The sequence below is a fragment of the Opisthocomus hoazin genome, chromosome 6 (genome assembly GCF_030867145.1).
Source record: "Opisthocomus hoazin isolate bOpiHoa1 chromosome 6, bOpiHoa1.hap1, whole genome shotgun sequence".
In the NCBI taxonomy this organism is placed as follows: domain Eukaryota; kingdom Metazoa; phylum Chordata; class Aves; order Opisthocomiformes; family Opisthocomidae; genus Opisthocomus; species Opisthocomus hoazin.
Genome location: NC_134419.1, coordinates 29,961,619 through 29,980,020, shown reverse-complemented (window position 1 = coordinate 29,980,020; position 18,402 = coordinate 29,961,619). Strand labels below are relative to the sequence as shown.

At 49.6% G+C, this 18,402-nt stretch overlaps 1 protein-coding gene across 1 annotated transcript in view; it reads left to right on the top strand.

The window, feature by feature from the left end:
- PRRX1 (paired related homeobox 1) overlaps positions 1 to 17,581 on the top strand; it is a 39,701-nt gene extending 22,120 nt beyond the window's left edge. Inside the window, exons 2-4 of the mRNA XM_075422468.1 lie at positions 10,279 to 10,454; positions 11,065 to 11,246; positions 17,321 to 17,581. Of these exons, the coding sequence (XP_075278583.1) occupies positions 10,279 to 10,454; positions 11,065 to 11,246; positions 17,321 to 17,459 (497 nt within the window). The 3' untranslated portion in view covers positions 17,460 to 17,581. The remainder of the gene's footprint in view (positions 1 to 10,278; positions 10,455 to 11,064; positions 11,247 to 17,320) is intronic.
- The last annotated feature ends 821 nt before the right edge of the window (positions 17,582 to 18,402 follow it).

The following is an 18,402-nucleotide window of genomic DNA, read 5'->3' as shown; positions in this document are numbered from 1 at the left end:
GCTGAACGTCCCCGTGTCCAGCAAAAAGCCCTCAGAGCCCAGCAGCAGCCTTGTCCCTCTTCCCTGTTCCCTGGCCTTAGAAGAGCAGGTTTCGCTGTGGACCTGGAAAGCAGAAAGAGTTGGTTTGAAATGGCTCTACGCACTCTAATCCCTTTTGCCTCCCGTAGCCATGCGGGGCGTAAAGGTTCTTTATCCCCCACCCGAGGAGTGCGCTCCCGGTCGGGATGCTCAGCCCTTGGAAGAGGCAGGTGGGCTGGATGGTGACAGCCAGGCTCAAGTTCTGTTATTTCTGGACCTCGGATGCCATCATTTTTCCAGTTGTGATCAAGAGGGACCCATAAAATGCATTAGTGGTCAAAGTCTGGATTTCTAAGAAAAGCCCGATGGCAGTGGCGGTGCGATTTGGTTGAACCACATTTGTTCTTGGATGCTGATGAAAGGGAAGCGCAGCCTTTGGAGAGCTGGTTTCGATGTTCTCGCCGTCGTTTGCGCTTCCCCTTCTCCCGGCCTGCGGCGCGCCTTAGTCCCGGCATGGTCATTCCGTGCCGTGCCGTTTGCAGTCCTGGATATTTCAGCAATAACCAGATGAAATATCCATTGAGAACAGTGTTTCTGCCTACCAGTGGGGCCAGCTGGCGTGCTCATCCCACCGGTCTGTCTGCTCACACAGGTCCCACGTACCAAAAAAACACGTCCAAGTGAATTGCCAGATCCAGTCAGGATGGGGCTGTTTAATAATGGCACTTCTCAGCAGCACGGTGGTCCTCCGTGGGGACCCCGACAAGCGGAGACGTTCGTGAAGCCGGTCAGCTTGAGTCAGTCTTTCCTGCTGCAGGGGGGGAGATCGCTGGGTAACGTTTGGAGGCTTTTGTGGCTGCTACAGCATTTGGAAATGAGCCAGCTGAAAGGCCCAAAATGCCAAGTGGTTCATCTGCAACGTATATACGGAATGAAAAAAAATCCCCCCTTGAAGCAGCCCCTTTCTGCCCTGGCAAAACAGTGTTTCTTTTTTTTTTTTTTTCTTTCTTTTTTTACACTTATCATCTTCTTGCAAAAATATCTCTAATTTTCCCTATTAGAAAACTTCTAGCTGAAGTTCATGAGGATTTTTTTGCCACCTTTTTTAAAATACAAAAAAAAAATTAATAAAAGTAGCGTTGCCTGGAGTTCAGGTGGGTATGCAGTGGGAGGGAGACCACAGGATCCCCGATTCGTGGCTTCTGGCAGGTGCGTCCTTTTACATGAGTACTAACAGGGAGGCTCAACCTTCTGAATCTGTAGCCATCAGAAGAGTGTGGAAGTGGTCTCAGGAGCTACTCTGAGGGCTGGAGAGACCTTGAAAAGACTGAGGGGTAGCATCCCGAAAGGCTGGAGCACCTGCACTCAGTATGGCCAGCCTTGTGCCCCTGGCTCCAGCACATCCCATTAACCCCTTGCCCAAGCACTCAGCACCGCATCGTTTTTGCTCTCTCCCAAGGACTCCTTCCTGTGGAAGGAATCAAAATCCACCCCACGCTTTGTCCCTGCCATGCGGGAGTCTCCCTAACTCGTTCTGTGTTTTGTTGTTAAAGTCTTGTCCCAGCAGCTTGGCATCAAAGGGCGTCCTGGTCCCTGAAATGTGGTTGATGTCCAGCTGTAGGTCTGTGGGTCACCTTGGTGTGTGAAGAGAAAGGGGACAGCAGGTAAATCCAACAGGGAAGCGGGTGGAAATAATACTGTGTGCCTTTTGTAACCCTATGGAGCTCACTGATGAGGGATACGAGTGTGGAAAATAGATTAATAAGCTGTCCTTGCCTAATTGGTATGATGGTTCATTGCCACTGTCTTGGAGGCAGCTGGTGGTATCCAGGTGGATGTGGATATTGGCCTTGCTGGTGCACCAGTCTGCTCCTGCATGGGAAGTCCTCGTTACGCGGTCAAGCTAAGAGCAGTGTTGACTCTTAAGAAGAATACCCTTGGCTGTTGTGCTGGTTTGGATGTACACCACATGCACACTGGTGTTGAGAGGGGCGGCGTTACACAACTTGGCTTTTCAAGCTTTTGCAGAAAGGACAAGAAAGGGTGCCGGAGAGGAGAAAGACGTTATCTGGAATTAACTAGGTCTGGGAGGGGACCAAGAGCGTAGAGAGGCGGCTTTGGAAATGAGAAAATACCGATGGAGCAGGGCGGAGGTTAGGAGGTTTGATCTTGGCTGCCTGAATGCCGTTCCTAAGATGAAACATCAGGACACATGGCATGGGAAGGGGAGCTGATGGGAAGAGGATGTGGGCGTTGGAAGTCTCTTGCAAAGACGTGATTTGACATGGGTTCAGCACTGCCAAACGCAACGATCCCGGGTCCTACCCAAGAATAAGGAGGGGGCTGCGGAGGCTGAGGTGCTCCAACTCTCTAGGGAAGGTCTGGTGGTCATACTGGCACCAGCAGCTGGACATCATCGCAGCCGAGTGCTGCGCTGCAATGCGCAGACTTGTTTTATATACAGTAGCTTTGGGTACGGTGGTGGGGTTTGGCTGGTGGAGCTGTGTGATTGCATTTCTGCTCCTCTGTTATGGGTCCGATGGTTTTGTGGCATCGGGCTACCCTGATGAGGGACTCTGGGGGGACTGCAGCCCCCTTGGATCCTGTCATGTGTGTCCCCCCCAGGGCTGGTAAAACCACCCCGCTGGATCACCGCCACGGTCTGGTGGTTTGGTCTCTTTGTCAGTTACAAAGTGCAGTCTCACAGAACATGATTTGCTGCTGGCAGGCTTTTAAAATATGTGTTTGCTTTTGATTATATTTTTTTTAAATTAATTTTCCAAGGATCAATGTGGTAATGCATATAAAAATTACAATATGTAAAACAAAGTATAAAAGCATACAAGGAATTCCAAACACATAACATACTGTGCCTGGGAGCTTATGAGATCCATACAGTGCTTATTGTATTATGGGAACACTGACCCCAAGACCCGGCGGAAAGGCTTGTTAGAAGAGCAGGACTAAACCATGTGCCTTACGAGCTGTAGGATGCCCAGAAGGAAAACCCTAGCGAATACAAAAGCAGAGCTGTTACAGCAGAACTCAGACTGGTCTGTGGGATCTAGGGGGACTTTCAGTGGCTTTGTACCAATTTCTGAAGGAGTACGTATAATTTTGCCCCCGCAAATATTATTCTCCCAGTAATTAACACTTAACATCATGTCTTTCCAGGGAGACTCTCTGGATTTCCATTGGATCGTGATTACTTTTTTTTTTTCTCCCCTGAACATCATGTCTGCTGTCAACTCCCAACAAGCAGGAAAGTTGACGTGGTTAGGGAGGACACACAGCTGCTATAACTGCCCATGTGCTCTGCAGGTTCCCACCAGATGAGAGGCAGAGCACCAGAGCTGAAATCACCCTGAAAAGGAGTTTTGCCTTACATTGGCCGTAGGAGAGGGCTCTTAGCTGCTATGGAGGAGCTCCTGCTGCCCTGCCTGTGGGTCAGGAGCTGAACAGGTTGCGGTTGCAGGAGGACCTGATCCCCAGCTCTGCAGACCCCCAAAATGCAGAGCAGAGCAAGGAGGATGCCTCAGCACTCAGGTCCCTGCAGCACCCAGCGAGTCAGGGTGAAGACTGTTTGCATGCCAGAAACAAGTCTGCAGGAGCTCAGAGGTGTCCACAGGCTCTCCACCGCGAAGGTGACAACCCTAGGACCTCATTCTTGGTGGGAAGGAGTCAGCGGCTGGTGCTGTGCCTTGAAACCCACCTGGAAATGTCTATTTTGACCATGGCGCAGGCAGGAGGTCCCTCTGCTCAAGCGCTGGTCCTGGTGGAGGACAGCGAGGGTTTCACCACCGGCCCCGGTGAAGCCGTGGTGGTGCAGGACCTCAGTGAGTTCCCCTAGTCTGGCAGGCAGAGCCGAGTGCAACAGGAGACCGTAGGCATGCTGGCCATGCAAAAGCTATTCACAGCTCTGTAATGATATGTAATTGTTTGTATGCGGTCAGCTAAAAATTACCCTGATAGGTTCCACATTGCAGACACTTCGGAGGGGAACTGCCATAGTCCTGTGGGTGACGCTGAAAATACGCGCACTTTTCCATTTAATATTAAAATGCGGGGTTTGTATGAAAAATTCAATATTGCCTTTCTGAAGTTCCATGCTTGTGCACAAAATAACTTATTTTTTATGTGCAGAGATTGAACTGCGTTAGTTTACAAGATAATCGAAAGCAAAGGCTTTTCAAAAGAAACATAGCGTCTGTTTCTTTGTGTTCTTCCTTTTGTTTTTTCTGTGTTCCTGGTGATCTTAACAACATTGGAGCATCAGATACTTGAATTTTCTGTTGAATTGACATAATTTGAGGTCTTGGGCACAGATGGTGCAGAAAAAACCCCAAACAAATAAACTGCAAAGGTTAGAGAAAAGCTCATCCGGTGTTGCGTAATGGGAGAAAAATGAGAGGTAAAAAATCTCCGTAGTCTGACCTGTAATCACAAATACCAAGCTGCTGTTGTTGCGGCTGAACAGCTGGGCTTGATGTTGCTGCTCATCAGGGCTGGCTTCAGTATGAGACTTAATACGCGTCTCCTACCTTAGCATACTTAGTTTTCTTTTAAGTGTCGTCTTCATTCCGTATTGCCTACATTTGTGATGTCTGGTGTAGGGTAATTATAACTTCTCTGTGTAGCATTTGTGTACCCTGAAGTTAAACCTTATTTGCATTTGAAAATACTTTTCATGCATGGAAATATGTCTAAACCAGAGTTTGTGCTCTCCTGGGAGCTTTTAGAGAGATACCTCGGGCAGCTCTAAGCACAGAATCTTATCCGCCTGGGTCCCCTTGCTCCTCTTCGGTCCCTGCTCGCGTCTGGCGAAGACGACGGATGCTGCTGGGCAATGGGCTCCTGCTGCCCGGAGGAGCAGGGTCCGTCCAGGCGATGCTCGGGAAGGGAAGCTGCAAACCCAGCCGTGGACCTGGCTGTCCAGCCTGGTCAAAGGCATGGAAAAGAAGCTGAAGGAAAACAGAGACGCGAGGCTTTTTCCTGTTTTCTGCCAAAGCGATGTTTTCAGGCTGGAAAGTGGCTTTTCGGATTGAGATCGGCTCGTTTAGGGTGAACCTTGCTCTGTGCAGGCTTGGCGCCGAGCGCTGTTGCTGCTGATCTCCAGCATCCCGCACGAGTGGGAAATCGCTTGAGACCCGTCTCAGATCGCTTGGGGCAGGGCTTTGTAATCAGGTGGGCTTTGTGTGTCCCCGTGCCTGCTTCCCACTCTCCTTGCTGGCACCTTGTTTTGGCTTTCTTTAAACGTTTTGAGTTTGGGTTTTGCTTTTTGTTTTATAATGAATCGAAAGCAAAGCAGAGCACGGGTGAACGTGAGCCTGCAAAGGGCGGTAACTTTGGGGATAGGAGTCTGCCCAGAGCCAGGAGGGATCCGCAGAAATATTTCTGCTCAGGCTTCTGAGACTTTTACTTTAAATCCAATAAAAAAAAATTCTTCTCCCTTCTATTCTCCTTTTTCCGTTCTTTCCCCACCACTCTGAATAAAACTTTTTTTTTCTTTTTTTTTGGCTTGCAGGGCTTATTTTTATTTAAAAGATTTTTTAGTTTCTAGATTCCCTCCCCCCCGTGAAATAATTTGTTTTGTTTTTTCTTTAATTTTAATCCATGTTCAGACTTCAGCAGTAACAACTTATTTGGAAGGCTGTGATTATAGCGTGATTCCTTATTCTCTTCCTGGAATCCTTTCTCAGTTTACAGTTTATGTAACTGAAGTGACAAATCTTTCCTGCCTTACCGTATACGATACTGCGGTTAAATGTCTCTGTCCCTCACTTAATTAAATCCAATTGTTTGTTTTCGATTCGGATGCAATTAGTGTACTATAGTAGCTGGTTCTGGTCTTAATAGAACTGGTCAAAACTTGTCAAAACTGCCCACACAATGTAAATCCCATCTGGAAATTAGTTTTTGTTCTGACCTGAAATGAAAACAAGTATGCACAAGTATTGCTACAAACGGGAAATCCAAGATATGTTGCGGTTGCAAGTGTTGGTTGAAAAAAATACCCATCTTGTAACTTCTATCTAGGCATTTAGTTCTCCACTCTGTTTTGCTTTGTATCACATTGTGTTTTCAGTGTGGCATCCCAACAGGAGCTGTCTGATGGTACCCCAGCGACAGCCACAGACGTTCGGGCAGCCGCTCGGCAGGAAGGAGCAAAGATCAGAGTGTCCTCAAACGTGGATCTGCCTTGTTGCACAAGGAGACACGATGAGCAAGGGAAAAAAAAGAGTAGGACGTTTCATACCGTGTCACTGAGGAGCAATTAAAAATGCTTTGGTGCGTCCTAGAAGTGCATTTGTGTATGACACCAGGATTTGCATGTCGTGGGTGAATGTAGAAATAACACAGAAAAACACAAATGTGGAAACCGGAAACAAAACCCCCCTGGCCAACATGAAAGGTTGGGATTTGGAAATGAAATTCCCAGATTTTCCAGCGTCGGGTTCCTGAGAGGAGAACGTGCGTTTCGGTCTCTCTGGGGGATGCAGTTGCAAGCAGCTCAGCTTTTGAGAACGCTGCTTGTAATAAAATTTCTGATTACAAGAATGTTGATGAAAGACTTCTGACCCATCTAAAAAGCTTGAGAGCTCTTTTCCTCTTCTCTCTGTTTCTGCTGATGCCAGTCCCTAGTGCTGTCAACACTATTTAGGAATACCATTTTTCAGTGTTCAGCGTTGTTTCCTGATAAAGAAATAATGGCAGAAAGGAAAAAAAAAAATACTGTGCTGACACGTTGAAGGCAGCCGGTGACTGCTGTGAGCAAGGTGACATTTGCAGACACCTGGGGTTTAGGTGTCTGCAATCCCTCGTTAGCGGTTTTTAATCAGCATATGACATGTCTGCATGGCAAAATGCAGGGAGTGATCAACACAGCGGTCCTCTGGGCTGATACGGATGTTATTAATTTTTTTTTCTGCTACCCACGTAACTCCTGTAGACATTTGGATCTAGCTTCGCTGTGCTGTTCCAGAGGTGCAGTGAAAGGAGATCTCAAAATCCCATCCCCTCTGTGGCACAGGTTATGCTTTGCTGTCGAGCCATCTCCATCTGGCTTCATCCTGGAAAAGGGGTGACTCACGTCCCCGCTCCATGCCAGGCGATGCTGGAGGTGCGTTGGCCAACGGTGACCTGGCCATGAGTCACTGCGACGCGGCCGCTGCCCGCGACGCTCCGTTCCTTGGCCCTGCTATTTTTGGGTCCGGTAATTCCGAGGTGAGCTGTGAATCACCGGATTCTCGCTTAGCGTCGGGAGGAAACCAGGCAAATTGTGTTGAAGTGCTTGGCAGGAGGGGTTCTTGTTCTCCGGCGTTTTACAGGCTTTGGCCCTTCTTCTTGCTCCCCAGAGCGATGTGCTCACCCTTCCTGATGTGTAACGGTCACGCAGGATCTGAGCAATGGCCAGACAGCCTTGGGCTCGGGCTCCTTCCAGCCGGGTGTCGTCTTCGGGGCAGGAACTGATGCTTCAAAGGCCTGGAAGGTATTCCCAAGGGGTCTCGGAGGCTTTTACTGATTTGTTCATCCAGTCCGCGTCGGCAGGGTTTAGATTAGAAAACATCATTGAATGGAGAAGTCAGAAGGGGGACAGGCACCCGTGTTGACGTTGGCCTCGACGGCAGCTGGTGTTGCAATGTTTCTGCCGTTCAAAGGGACAATCGTGCCCCGAGGCTTGTTCTGCTGTCGGTTGTGTGGTGTGGTGCATGGCAGCACAACTATGTTGAAGCTCGCCAGTAGAGGCTGGGGGAAATCGCCAATCGTTTTTATAAAGGCTTTGATGATGATTCAGGAGAGAAACGTGCAGGACTTCCCTGCTTCTCCAGATGGGATGGGCCCCATGATGGTGCTACACCCCGCAGCAGGTGGAAACGTGTGCATGGTGTTCTGCGCAAGCAGCGATGAAATCCCATCCCTCTGCTTCGCCGCTTCGCTTCCCACCGCCTGACCGGGACAGATTCACCTGTAGCCTTCTTTCAATGCCCCAGGATTCCTATGCGCGTTTGTTTTTTTCTCACACATTGCTGCTTCTGCCAGTCCCTTCCCAGCTCAGCTTTACGATTCAACGTGCCTCTTCAGAACTGATCTCCAAACGCTTCTGCTCAGATGCATGGAAACCGAGGACATATTTTTGCACCTAGGAATCCCCAGGCTGGAAAGGAGTCCGCTGGGGATGCTCAGGCTGTTGGAGAAGGACTGGGGACAGAGGAGCTGTAAACCTGTAGGAATATGAAAAAACTAATTTAAGAGGAATGTCCTTTTGTTCCCAAATGGATGGGCCTCGCTCCAAAGGCATTCAGGTGCAGTAACTGTTACCAGATGGGCTGTGAAAAGCAACACAAGCAGGTGGTGAGGACAACCACCGTAGACTTTAATTTCCTTGGCAGCTTTTCCCTGTGCCTTACACACCCCCTGGAGAACAGGAGGATGAGGGGAGCTGTCATATTTCTATATGACAAAGGGAATGACCACCAAGGGGATATTCTGCAACTCTATATAGCAGGTCAAGCGCTTGGACTCTCAGTGGTGAGAGTGTCATCCAGGCCAAGGTGTGCAGTGATTAACTTAAAATATAATTCACTAGCACATTCATTTTTATAGATATGACGATCAGTGTATTTTAATACATGCTGACATGTGTATTGGCTGAGATCCTCCCAGGTGTAACTACTGTTCTTCCACGTGAGACGGCGGGACCACACTGACATTGCCCACCTGGGTGTGCTCAGCAGCGTTGAAGGCTGGGGCTGCAGGAGCCTTGGTGATTTTGATGGGGCCCCACGTGTACGGGGGCACTTGAAGAAGGGTGAGTGCGAGGTGATGGCGTACCAGTCCTGCAGCCAAACGGGGCTCTTCTACGGAGGCAGCGGTGGCCTCCGGCTGCTGCCTTGCTCTCCGCTCCCTCCTCTGTGGCTTCCCACGGTAACTGGAGCATTTGCTGCCCTGTGACTGGTGTGATGAGGAGTGAACATACTTCGGTACGGGTAGGGTTGAAGCAAAACCGGTGCCGTCGCCACCAGCTTGTCTTTGAATGCTTGAAGAGCGTTCAGCTCTTCAGAAGAGCATTGAAACCCCTGGAGCCGTTGCTCGCTGCTTGCCAGTACCTGCGAGTGCCCATGCTTTGGCAGCTCCATCGCTGCTGCGACGTTGGCGTATGCACTGGAACAAGGAGAGATGGTGCAGAGCAGATATTTGCATAGAAAAACCATTTCATAGGTAGCGCTGACGTTGCTCCAGTGACCCTAGGCACAGGCAGTAGTGATAAGTGTGACTCCAGGTGTATGGATGTATTTATTTATTGCTGGAATAAATACAAACCAGGCACAAAACAATAGTGCTTTTATGGGACGTACAGTTTGTGCTCACCACCTTACTGGTCTGGGCAAGGCAAGGAGGGTGCTGGAGAGTGCACAACTGTTCTTCAGTCAACGGTGTCCAGCTTGCTTATGCTCAGTCTCTCTCTTACTGGGTTTTTGCTTCCTAGCTGCAGCGCTATCCATGTCCATCTGACTGTATTTCCGTGTCCTTGGCTTGCAAGCATACAAGTGAAACTGGTTTTTGTGTTTGTCTTTTGTTCAGGCCCCTATCAGTCACGCTTCATTTCCACTGTCTGACACCTCTTTGTTCACAGCTCCCCATTTCTGCCCAAATTGACGCCTCTCAGTCTGGATGCGAGGACGATAAGAGAATGCAGTCCTCATTTAAGCCAAATGGAGTTATGTACAGAGAACAGCATTACCTTGACTGTAGTCAAGCTCAGAATAACAGCTGTTTCCTTGTGCTTTCCTTACGCAGAGATGGGCACACCTTCTCGTGGTCAGTAAGAGCTGGCGCAGGACTTGTGCTCACCCCAGAGGGCTGTGTCATGTCTCGGTGAGGGCAGTCCTTGGAGATCTGAAGTCAAGACAACCGGGGTCGGTGATTCTCTGTGGTCAGAAAAGGTCTCAAGGATTGTCAGGAATGGGGAGATGCATTTTGGACTTTTTTCTTTTTAGAGACAAGGAAGCTGAGGCACGGGGTAGCTTAAGAGAGCTGCTACAAGTCTTACACAGTTGAGCTGGGAAACAAATGCTTGGGATCCGTGCGTTTCAACCTCCGTTGTACATGAGGACTAACACAATGCGGTTAATGTGTGGTGTTGAAATTGTACAAGTCCATTCCTAAGTCCTTTCCATCTTGAAACCGTTGCAATTATTCACCCCATTGCTGTGGGCTTTTAGCTTTCTAGCCTTTCACACCTCCAATTGTCTCTCCTAGATGATCAGCTGAACTCAGAAGAGAAGAAGAAAAGAAAGCAGAGAAGGAACAGAACTACCTTCAACAGCAGCCAGCTCCAGGCATTAGAGAGGGTCTTTGAGAGGACACACTACCCTGATGCCTTTGTACGGGAAGACCTTGCACGCAGAGTCAACCTCACTGAAGCCAGAGTTCAGGTAATCACCTCAGCTTGTATCCAGGCACACCTCACCTAGGAGGGTCATCAGGCCATTCCAGTATGGCAGTAGAAATCCTGCGTGGCACACTAGGGTCACCAAGCTTCTGGGTCATGCTGTATTGCAGTTCCAAGCGTTCCATACTTTGAGGAGGACTGCCAGGCCTGATCTGCCACCATACTTACCACCTGCCCGGTCAGATGCGTTCATATGGTTTGTTCCATGCCAGGATGCTGGATGTCCTGTGCTCAGGCTGCTCACATTATCTTGAGCTGCTCAGCTCCTGGCTCGCAAGCCTGCACCTTCTGAAGGTCAAAGCAGACCATGGAACATGCTGTGTTGTACAGCACTCCCAGGCCTTGCTGCCTTCAGCATGCAACGGACCTGGTAGCACAAGGATCTCACTGCGCCAATTCCTCGCACGAGGGCTTTACCAGGCAGACATGAGGATTGTCTTGTCAGTAGAGTTTCCAGTGACAGGCATGCCAAAGCAGCCTGCTTTTACAGAGTCCTGTCTTGCCCGGCAGGGCGGAGGTGGTGTGGTGAAAGGGTGAGTGTTGCAGCAGAGCTGGTTGTGATGGTTGGTGGGTCTGTGTGCTTCCCACCCCAGGTGTGGTTCCAGAACCGGAGAGCCAAGTTTCGCCGAAACGAGAGGGCGATGCTGGCCAGCAAGAATGCCTCTCTGCTCAAATCCTACTCAGGGGATGTGACGGCCGTGGAGCAGCCCATAGTACCTCGCCCAGCTCCGAGACCCACCGACTATCTCTCCTGGGGTACCGCCTCGCCTTACAGGTGAGTGAATAACCCCTCTGGGGCTGACCAGTTTCTGGCATAGTGTAGAGCAGCCCGAGAGTGGCCCTTAGAGAGCTCTAATGGGCTATTTGTATTTGGGTGGGACAACTGGAACATACAGCAGTATGACCACCCCACTGGGTTTCCTTACCTGTTCCCATCCCACCCTATCTCACCGCCAGGCTTCCAAGGTGGGCTTGGTTCATCATCATTGTGGCTTTTTGGTCCATGGGGGGTTGCGGCTTCTTTTTTTGGTGGTCTCTGCAATTCAGGAAGCTTTGAAAGAGGATCAGGGAGAAATACGTGGAAACAGAAGGGATTGCATTTGCTTCCCTAGTGCATCCAGTTTAAAGCAATGAAGAAACCTTTCCACTGGGGATGGATCCAGGGGAGGCGATGGCAGAGCACTTGGGGAGGCTCAGGCACTGCGCAGTGGCCAGAAGAGGGAGTTCTGTGGCTGTCCCATGGCAGTCACTGGTTGGGACGCAAGGAAGGGCTAGGAACTCACACCGTGTGTGTTGCTTCCAGGCCTCCCCTCTGTGGTCAACAGTGAACTGGGGAGCAATTTCTAGCTGCTAGAGCACAAGCGTGTGTGTGAACAAGCTGTGCCGTTATGCGGTGCTGTGATTTGCCCCCAGTAAGGACCAGGTGTCTCTGGGTGGCAGACTGGTGCCCAAAGGCCATCTCCCATGGCCAGTGCTGCTAAAGGGGTGGCAGGACAGAAGTACAGATGTGGCAGCCCCAGTATGCTCAAAGGATCTGGGATGTCCATGCCTGTCACAGGCCTTGCTGTCCTCTGTGCTGTCCACAGCCCGGCAGGTGCTGGGTGTGGACACAGGTTCCACAGGATGTGTTGGTTTGCGGGGAGCCAGCTGGCTTGTAGGCAGTTAAAAATGAGTTTGGTGGGTATTTTTTAGCACAGTGGCTTCAGTGTTGGTCAGGACCTTCGAGCATTTGGCTGGATTTCTGCCTGCTCATCTGGCTTGGTCACAGCCAGCTTCCCACTGGCTTCCAGGAGCCACACCATGCCCAGGACCTCTCTTCCTCAGTCACCTTAAACCCCTTCTTGCACTGCAAACATTGTTTGCACAGTTGGGTCTGGAAACACATGGCCTTCCTGACAGTTTGTTGCTTCAGTGCCATGGAGTCCCCATCATCCACCCTGTAGTTCCAGAAGAATAAGTCATAGGTTCACCAGCTTCAGATACTGAAAAGGATGCTTCTGATTACCAACACTTTGGTCTTAGAGATGGCCCTTATCCTTTGGATTTTGTGTGAGGATTGCTGTCTGGCAAAATCCGCCTTTTGGGGTTAAGGCTTTCTCTCTGTGAAGTGCTCGTTGGTTTGGCATCCTAGGGAGGTGTTGAGTTCAGGGGAGAGAAGCACAGGTCCTTCCCCACCGCGCTGAGACTGCTCTAGTCACAGTACCAGATCCCTGCTGAACACTCGTGGCTTATTTCTACCTCTCACACTTTTAAAAATAGATCGTCCCTCCCAAGATGTTGTTTACACGAGGGGCTTCATAACGGCTTCTAGGAGAAGACCCTGCAAAGGTAACTTCTAGGGGCACACTGGGAAGGGCTGTCTGGGGCCACAATGGGCAATGAGAAGCCCAAGGCATTTGGAGTGTGCAAATGAGGAGAGCAAGGGAGAAGGGAAAGCGTTAGGGATGGTTTTTCTCCCCCTGAGGTCCACACCTGGCTGTGCCTTTCCATGATGTGAAGATGTGTCTTCACTGTCTTGATATCTTCCCCTTGTCTTAAGCCAAGGTGTTTCAGCAAAGACATTTGCAGCTTACAGCTGTCCCCTCTGGCTGACAGGCCAAACCAGGACAGAATGTCACTGCTCTGCAGTGGGGTAGGAGGCATTGGCAGAGGAGCAGAGCAGGCAGTTTCCACAATGTGGGGCAGCCAAGACCCGCAGACGCTTTACAGTCCCCGGGCTTTCTAATCCTACAGGTCATCTCTTAGCAATCACATTCATCTTAGTGGGCACCTGGGCCAGGTTGTCACATCCTCATTAAGGCTTTTAACAGAGTAGGGTTCTTAAAAGTATGGGACACTTGGTGAAAAACAGCTGTATGGAGTGTTTGCATGGCCCTCTGCCCCCTCCCCATCTCCTCAGTGCTGCTGTATGAGCCCCTGATTAACAGCTGGTCCAGGAGAGGGCTGAGAGCTGCACGGCCGATGTGGTTTTCACTCTTAGATCTGGGGAAAGTTTTCAATCACTGTGTTTATTCTCCAAATACATTCAGCCACAGGTCAACCAAAGCTATTTGCAGATCTGCGTCACATAGATAGCCAAGTAGAAACTATTATTTTTTTGAAGTTGAAATGTTTTGCCTAGACGTTTTTTAGCATAGGTTCCTAAGAAAACAGGACTAGCAGTCTCTCTGTCAGCCTGCACTTCCCACTCCAGCAACCTTTGACTCCACGGGCCATTGAAAACCATATTTGAAAGAAGGATTTTAGGTCTCAGAACCATGATGTTCCTTTGTGTTCCATGAAAGCAGGCAGATGAGTAGAGGAAGGAGACTATTTTTGTGCCTGAATGGGCAGCAGGGTGACTTCAACCCTTACTAGATCCTAGAGAGTCTCTGGACCAACCCTTCAAGCTGTACTGGTGTTTGGAGACAGCCTTCTTGGGTGCTGGTCTTTGTGGAATAAATTGCTAAAAGAGAGCATTACTGTAGATTTTTGGTTTAGCAGAGATTTCATTGGGCAACAGTAATTTTCCCTACACCTCTGGGGAGTGGAGAGCAGGAGGCACCCCAGGGTTTTAGACTAGACTTGGGCAGCAGTTATATATGGGTTTTGAATGGGGACAGTTTACACGCAAGAGTGGAAAATCCTGTTTTATCTAAGCTAGAGCATCCTTGAGGCTCTTATTTTTTCCAGCAGAAAACCAGTGGGGGAGGTGCACCCTGTGGAAATGAGTGGGAAGGGGTGCTTCAGTGGCCATCACCTATAGACTCTGCAAAACTTGGCAACGCCTCTGCAAGCAGTGCCGGCTTCTTGCATTGCTTCTGAACTTACGGTGGAGAGGGCAAAATCGCCAGCCCAAAGTCATAAAAAAATCATAGAATCATAGAATCATTAAGGTTGGAAAAGACCTCTAAGATCATCAAGTCCAACCATCACCCCAACACCACCACGCCTACTAAACCATATTCCGAAGTGCCACATCTACTCATTTTTTGAACATCTCCAGGGATGGGGACTCCCCCACTTCCATGGGCAGCCTGTTCCAATGCTTGACCACTTTTTTGGTAAAGAAATTTTGCCTAGTATCCAATCTAAATCTCCCCTGATGCAACTGGAGACCATTTCCGCTCATCCTATCACTAGGTGTTTGGGAGAAGAGACTGACACCCACCTCACTGCAACCTCCTTACAGGTAGCTGTAGAGAGCAATAAGGTCCCCCCTCAGCCTCCTCTTCTCCACACTGAACAGCCCCAGCTCCCTCAGCCGCTCCTCATCAGACTTGTTCTCCAGACCCTTCACCACCTTCATTGCCCTTTCCTGGACACGCTTCAGCACCTCAATGTCCTTCTTGTAGTGAGGGGCCCAAACCTGAACACAGTACTCGAGGTGCGGCCTCACCAGTGCTGAGCACAGGGGCACGATCCCCTCCCTACTCCTGCTGGCCACACCGTTCCTGATAAAAGCCAGGATGCCGTTGGCCTTCTTGGCCACCTGGGCACACTGCTGGCTCATGTTCAGCCGACTGTCGACCAATACCCCCAGGTCCTTTTCCACCGGTCAGCTTTCCAGCCACTCTTCCCCCAGAGAGGGAATGGGGGGCGAACGGCCGGCCGGGTAAGGTGCCAGGCACACAAAGGATAAGTCTGTATTTTTAAGGATATACCTGTATTTTGATGTGTGCATTTTAATGTCCATCCTCCGTATCCTTCCAGTAGCTGTTAGAGACTTGCAAAGTGTCCTGAATGTTTGTTCTGCTGGCGAAAGTTTTCATGGTTTTTGCTGGGTGTAAGCAGCTGTATATCCACGAGTCTTACCTGTCATTTCCCTGGGTGTAAGCTGTCATGTTTCCACCAGTGCTGACAGTTCCTCCATGGGGAAGTTCTTTTCCCTGATTTTAAAGTGAGTCAACAAGGGCAAGTGCAGGGTCCTGCATCTGGGGAGGGACAACCCCATGCACCAGTACAGGCTTGGGGTGGACCTGCTGAAGAGCAGCTCTGTGGAGAGGGACCTGGGAGTGCTGGTGGACAACAGGTTGACCGTGAGCCAGCAGTGTGCCCTGGCTGCCAAGAAGGCTAATGGGATCCTGGGATGCATTAGGAGGAGTGTGGCCAGCAGGTCGAGGGAGGTTCTCCTTCCCCTCTACACTGCCCTAGTGAGGCCCCATCTGGAGTACTGTGTCCAGTTCTGGCCTCCCCACTTCAAGAAAGATGAGGAGGTGCTGGAGAGAGTCCAGCAGAGGGCTACAAGGATGGTGAGGGGTCTGGAGCATCTCTCCTACGAGGAGAGGCTGAGCAAGCTGGGCTTGTTCAGCCTGAAGAAGAGAAGGCTGCGAGGGGACCTTATAAATGCTTATAAATATCTGCAGGGTGGGTGTCAGGAGGATGGGGCCAAACTCTTCAGTGGTGCCCAGCGACAGGACAAGGGGCAACGGGCACAAACTGAAGCAGAGGATGTTCCATCTGAACCTGAGGAAGAACTTCTTCACTCTGAGGGTGACGGAGCACTGGCACAGGCTGCCCAGGGAGGTTGTGGAGTCTCCTTCTCTGGAGATATTCAAGACCCACCTGGACAAGGTGCTGTGCAGCCTGCTCTAGGTGACCCTGCTTTGGCAGGGGTGTTGGACTGGGTGACCCACAGAGGTCCTTTCCAACCCCAAACATTCTGTGATTCTGTGAATCATTTGGCCTGGGATGGAACCTACTAGTATTGCCTGGTCTGGATCTCTTGGAAGCCTGAGGATTCAGACAGCGCTGAATTGCATTTAAAAAATGCCCACCTCCCTCAAGGGAGATTTGCTGTCGCAAAGGCTCTTCCAATCATGGAGGTCGGCACTGGAAGGAAAAAAAGGAAAAGAAAAAAAAAAGGAAAAAAGCAACCTATCTTATTTCTTGAGCTGTGGGTGGAGGAGAGCGTTTCCCAGAGTCTCAGACATGAGCCGCTTGGGCGGGCGGTTGGAAAGGGTCGGCACCAGACCTGAGCTTGCCTGCTGGAGAATGTTTGTGGTTTCCTCCTGAACATGCTGGCTGCATTCAATGGGTGTCTCCAGTCCGCACAGTGTTTTTCAACTGGTTTTGATCTGTGGACCCACATGTAGGAAATGCCACATGTCAGATAGTTTGCTCTTTTTCAGGGTGGAGGGGTTGCTTTTCACAGAAGCCTGGGACACATGGGTTAAACAAGTTTTCTAGCAGTCTGGAAAGCAGATTTGCAGATTTTTGGTAGGATGAGAAAGGGCTCGGAGATCTTTGTTCAGCCTTCGCTGACAAAAGTAGTGTTCTTCATGAATAAAGACATGATTTGAAGGGAGAAAAAATGTTTTGGTTTTTTCCTATTCAGCCTTGAAGGTATGCACTCTACGATCAGCTGAAGTTTTGAAGGGAAAAAATGTGGATTTTTTCATTCCAAGTGGCTGAAACCAAAAAGCATTACAAATGTTGAAATGGGTTTTTCCCGGAATGTTTCTTTAACATGTGTTTCAGAAGTGACGTCATTTCATAAGCAATAAAACCAGCAATTGCTCTCATCAAAAAGACTTTGCTTCCAGTGGGAAGATTTTCAAGGACAATGGTCTAACTGGCAGGCTGGGCACCCTGACCTCAGTGTAAAACTTTTGGGTTAGAAAATAGGAAATGGAAATGTTCCTGTTCACTTCAACCGGCTGTGGTGTTGGCTGTCCCTGGGTAAGTGAGCTGCAGCGGAGATATTTACAGGGATGTTAAATAAAAAGTGGTGTAATTCCCAGCTCACACAAGAAATACATCCCACGTGTACGGAAACCCCAGGGTTTAACCTCGCTGCAGTGCGTGTCTGCTCTCCACGTGGTGTGAAGACCACGTCTGATGTGATGTTTCTCTCTTTCCATCTCACAGTGCCATGGCCACCTACTCCGCCACGTGTACCAACGCCAGCCCGGCGCAGGGCATGAACATGGCCAACAGTATTGCCAACCTGAGACTGAAGGCAAAGGAATATAGTTTACAGAGGAATCAAGTGCCCACAGTCAATTAACGACTGGAGGCAGCTGCCTTGCAGAAGGAGAAAATGCAACAGCACCCGTCCTGCTTCGCAACTTGTTTGTGCTGAAAGAAAAAAAAAACACAAAACAAAAAAAAAAAACCCAAACCAAAAAAAAAAAAAAACAAAAAAAAGAAAAAAAAAAGAAGAAAAAAAGCCAACCCTAACCCAGAACTGAACCTGGGGACCAAACTGGTAGCAAACTGAACCGCTCATGAGTGACAAGGTTCCTCCTTCCTTTTGGGATAATGCCACCATTTTTTTTTCTTGTTATTGTCAGGTTTATTGCTTCTGCTCAATATACTACGAGCTTCTTCAGTAAAGGACAGTCTCATCCTTGTTGGTTTCTATTTTTGTATGGGACTGCGAAGAGAAACCTCTGCCGATCTCAGCCCGTGTTCATGTCCCACCCGCCATCACGCTGAGATGCAAAGCTTGCTCCTGTCCCCCCTGCCCCAGCTCACCCTGGAAGAAGGTTTTCGGTCACCGGTTTCCGTGTATCCACCTGACCCTTCATCCCTCCAGTCCCTTGTGCCACAGAGGCAGCGCCATTACCATTGGTCTGCGAGAAGCCTGTTAGTGCAACGAGATGGGGTCGTCCTGCCTGGGCTGCCTGGACCGGTCTGAGATGTGAGGAAGATGTCCTTGGGCTTCGTACTTCATTGCTTGCTTGAGTGTTCCCGGCACTGCTGCCTCGAAAAGCCAAAGAAGAGAGAAAAGCCAATGTGGGTGTGTGAGGGGGGGGCATAGTAAGAGGGATCGCTCTGTAGTGCCAAGAATAGGACTGTTAGGACACTCCTTTCTACGCCTTACAGTTTGCGCCACAGGGAAAGGTGTTGTCCAGATGCATTTGTTTTATATATACTGTATATATTTATATATATAAGATATACATGCAAGCTTGGTTGGTGTTTTTTATTAAACGAAATAAAATCCA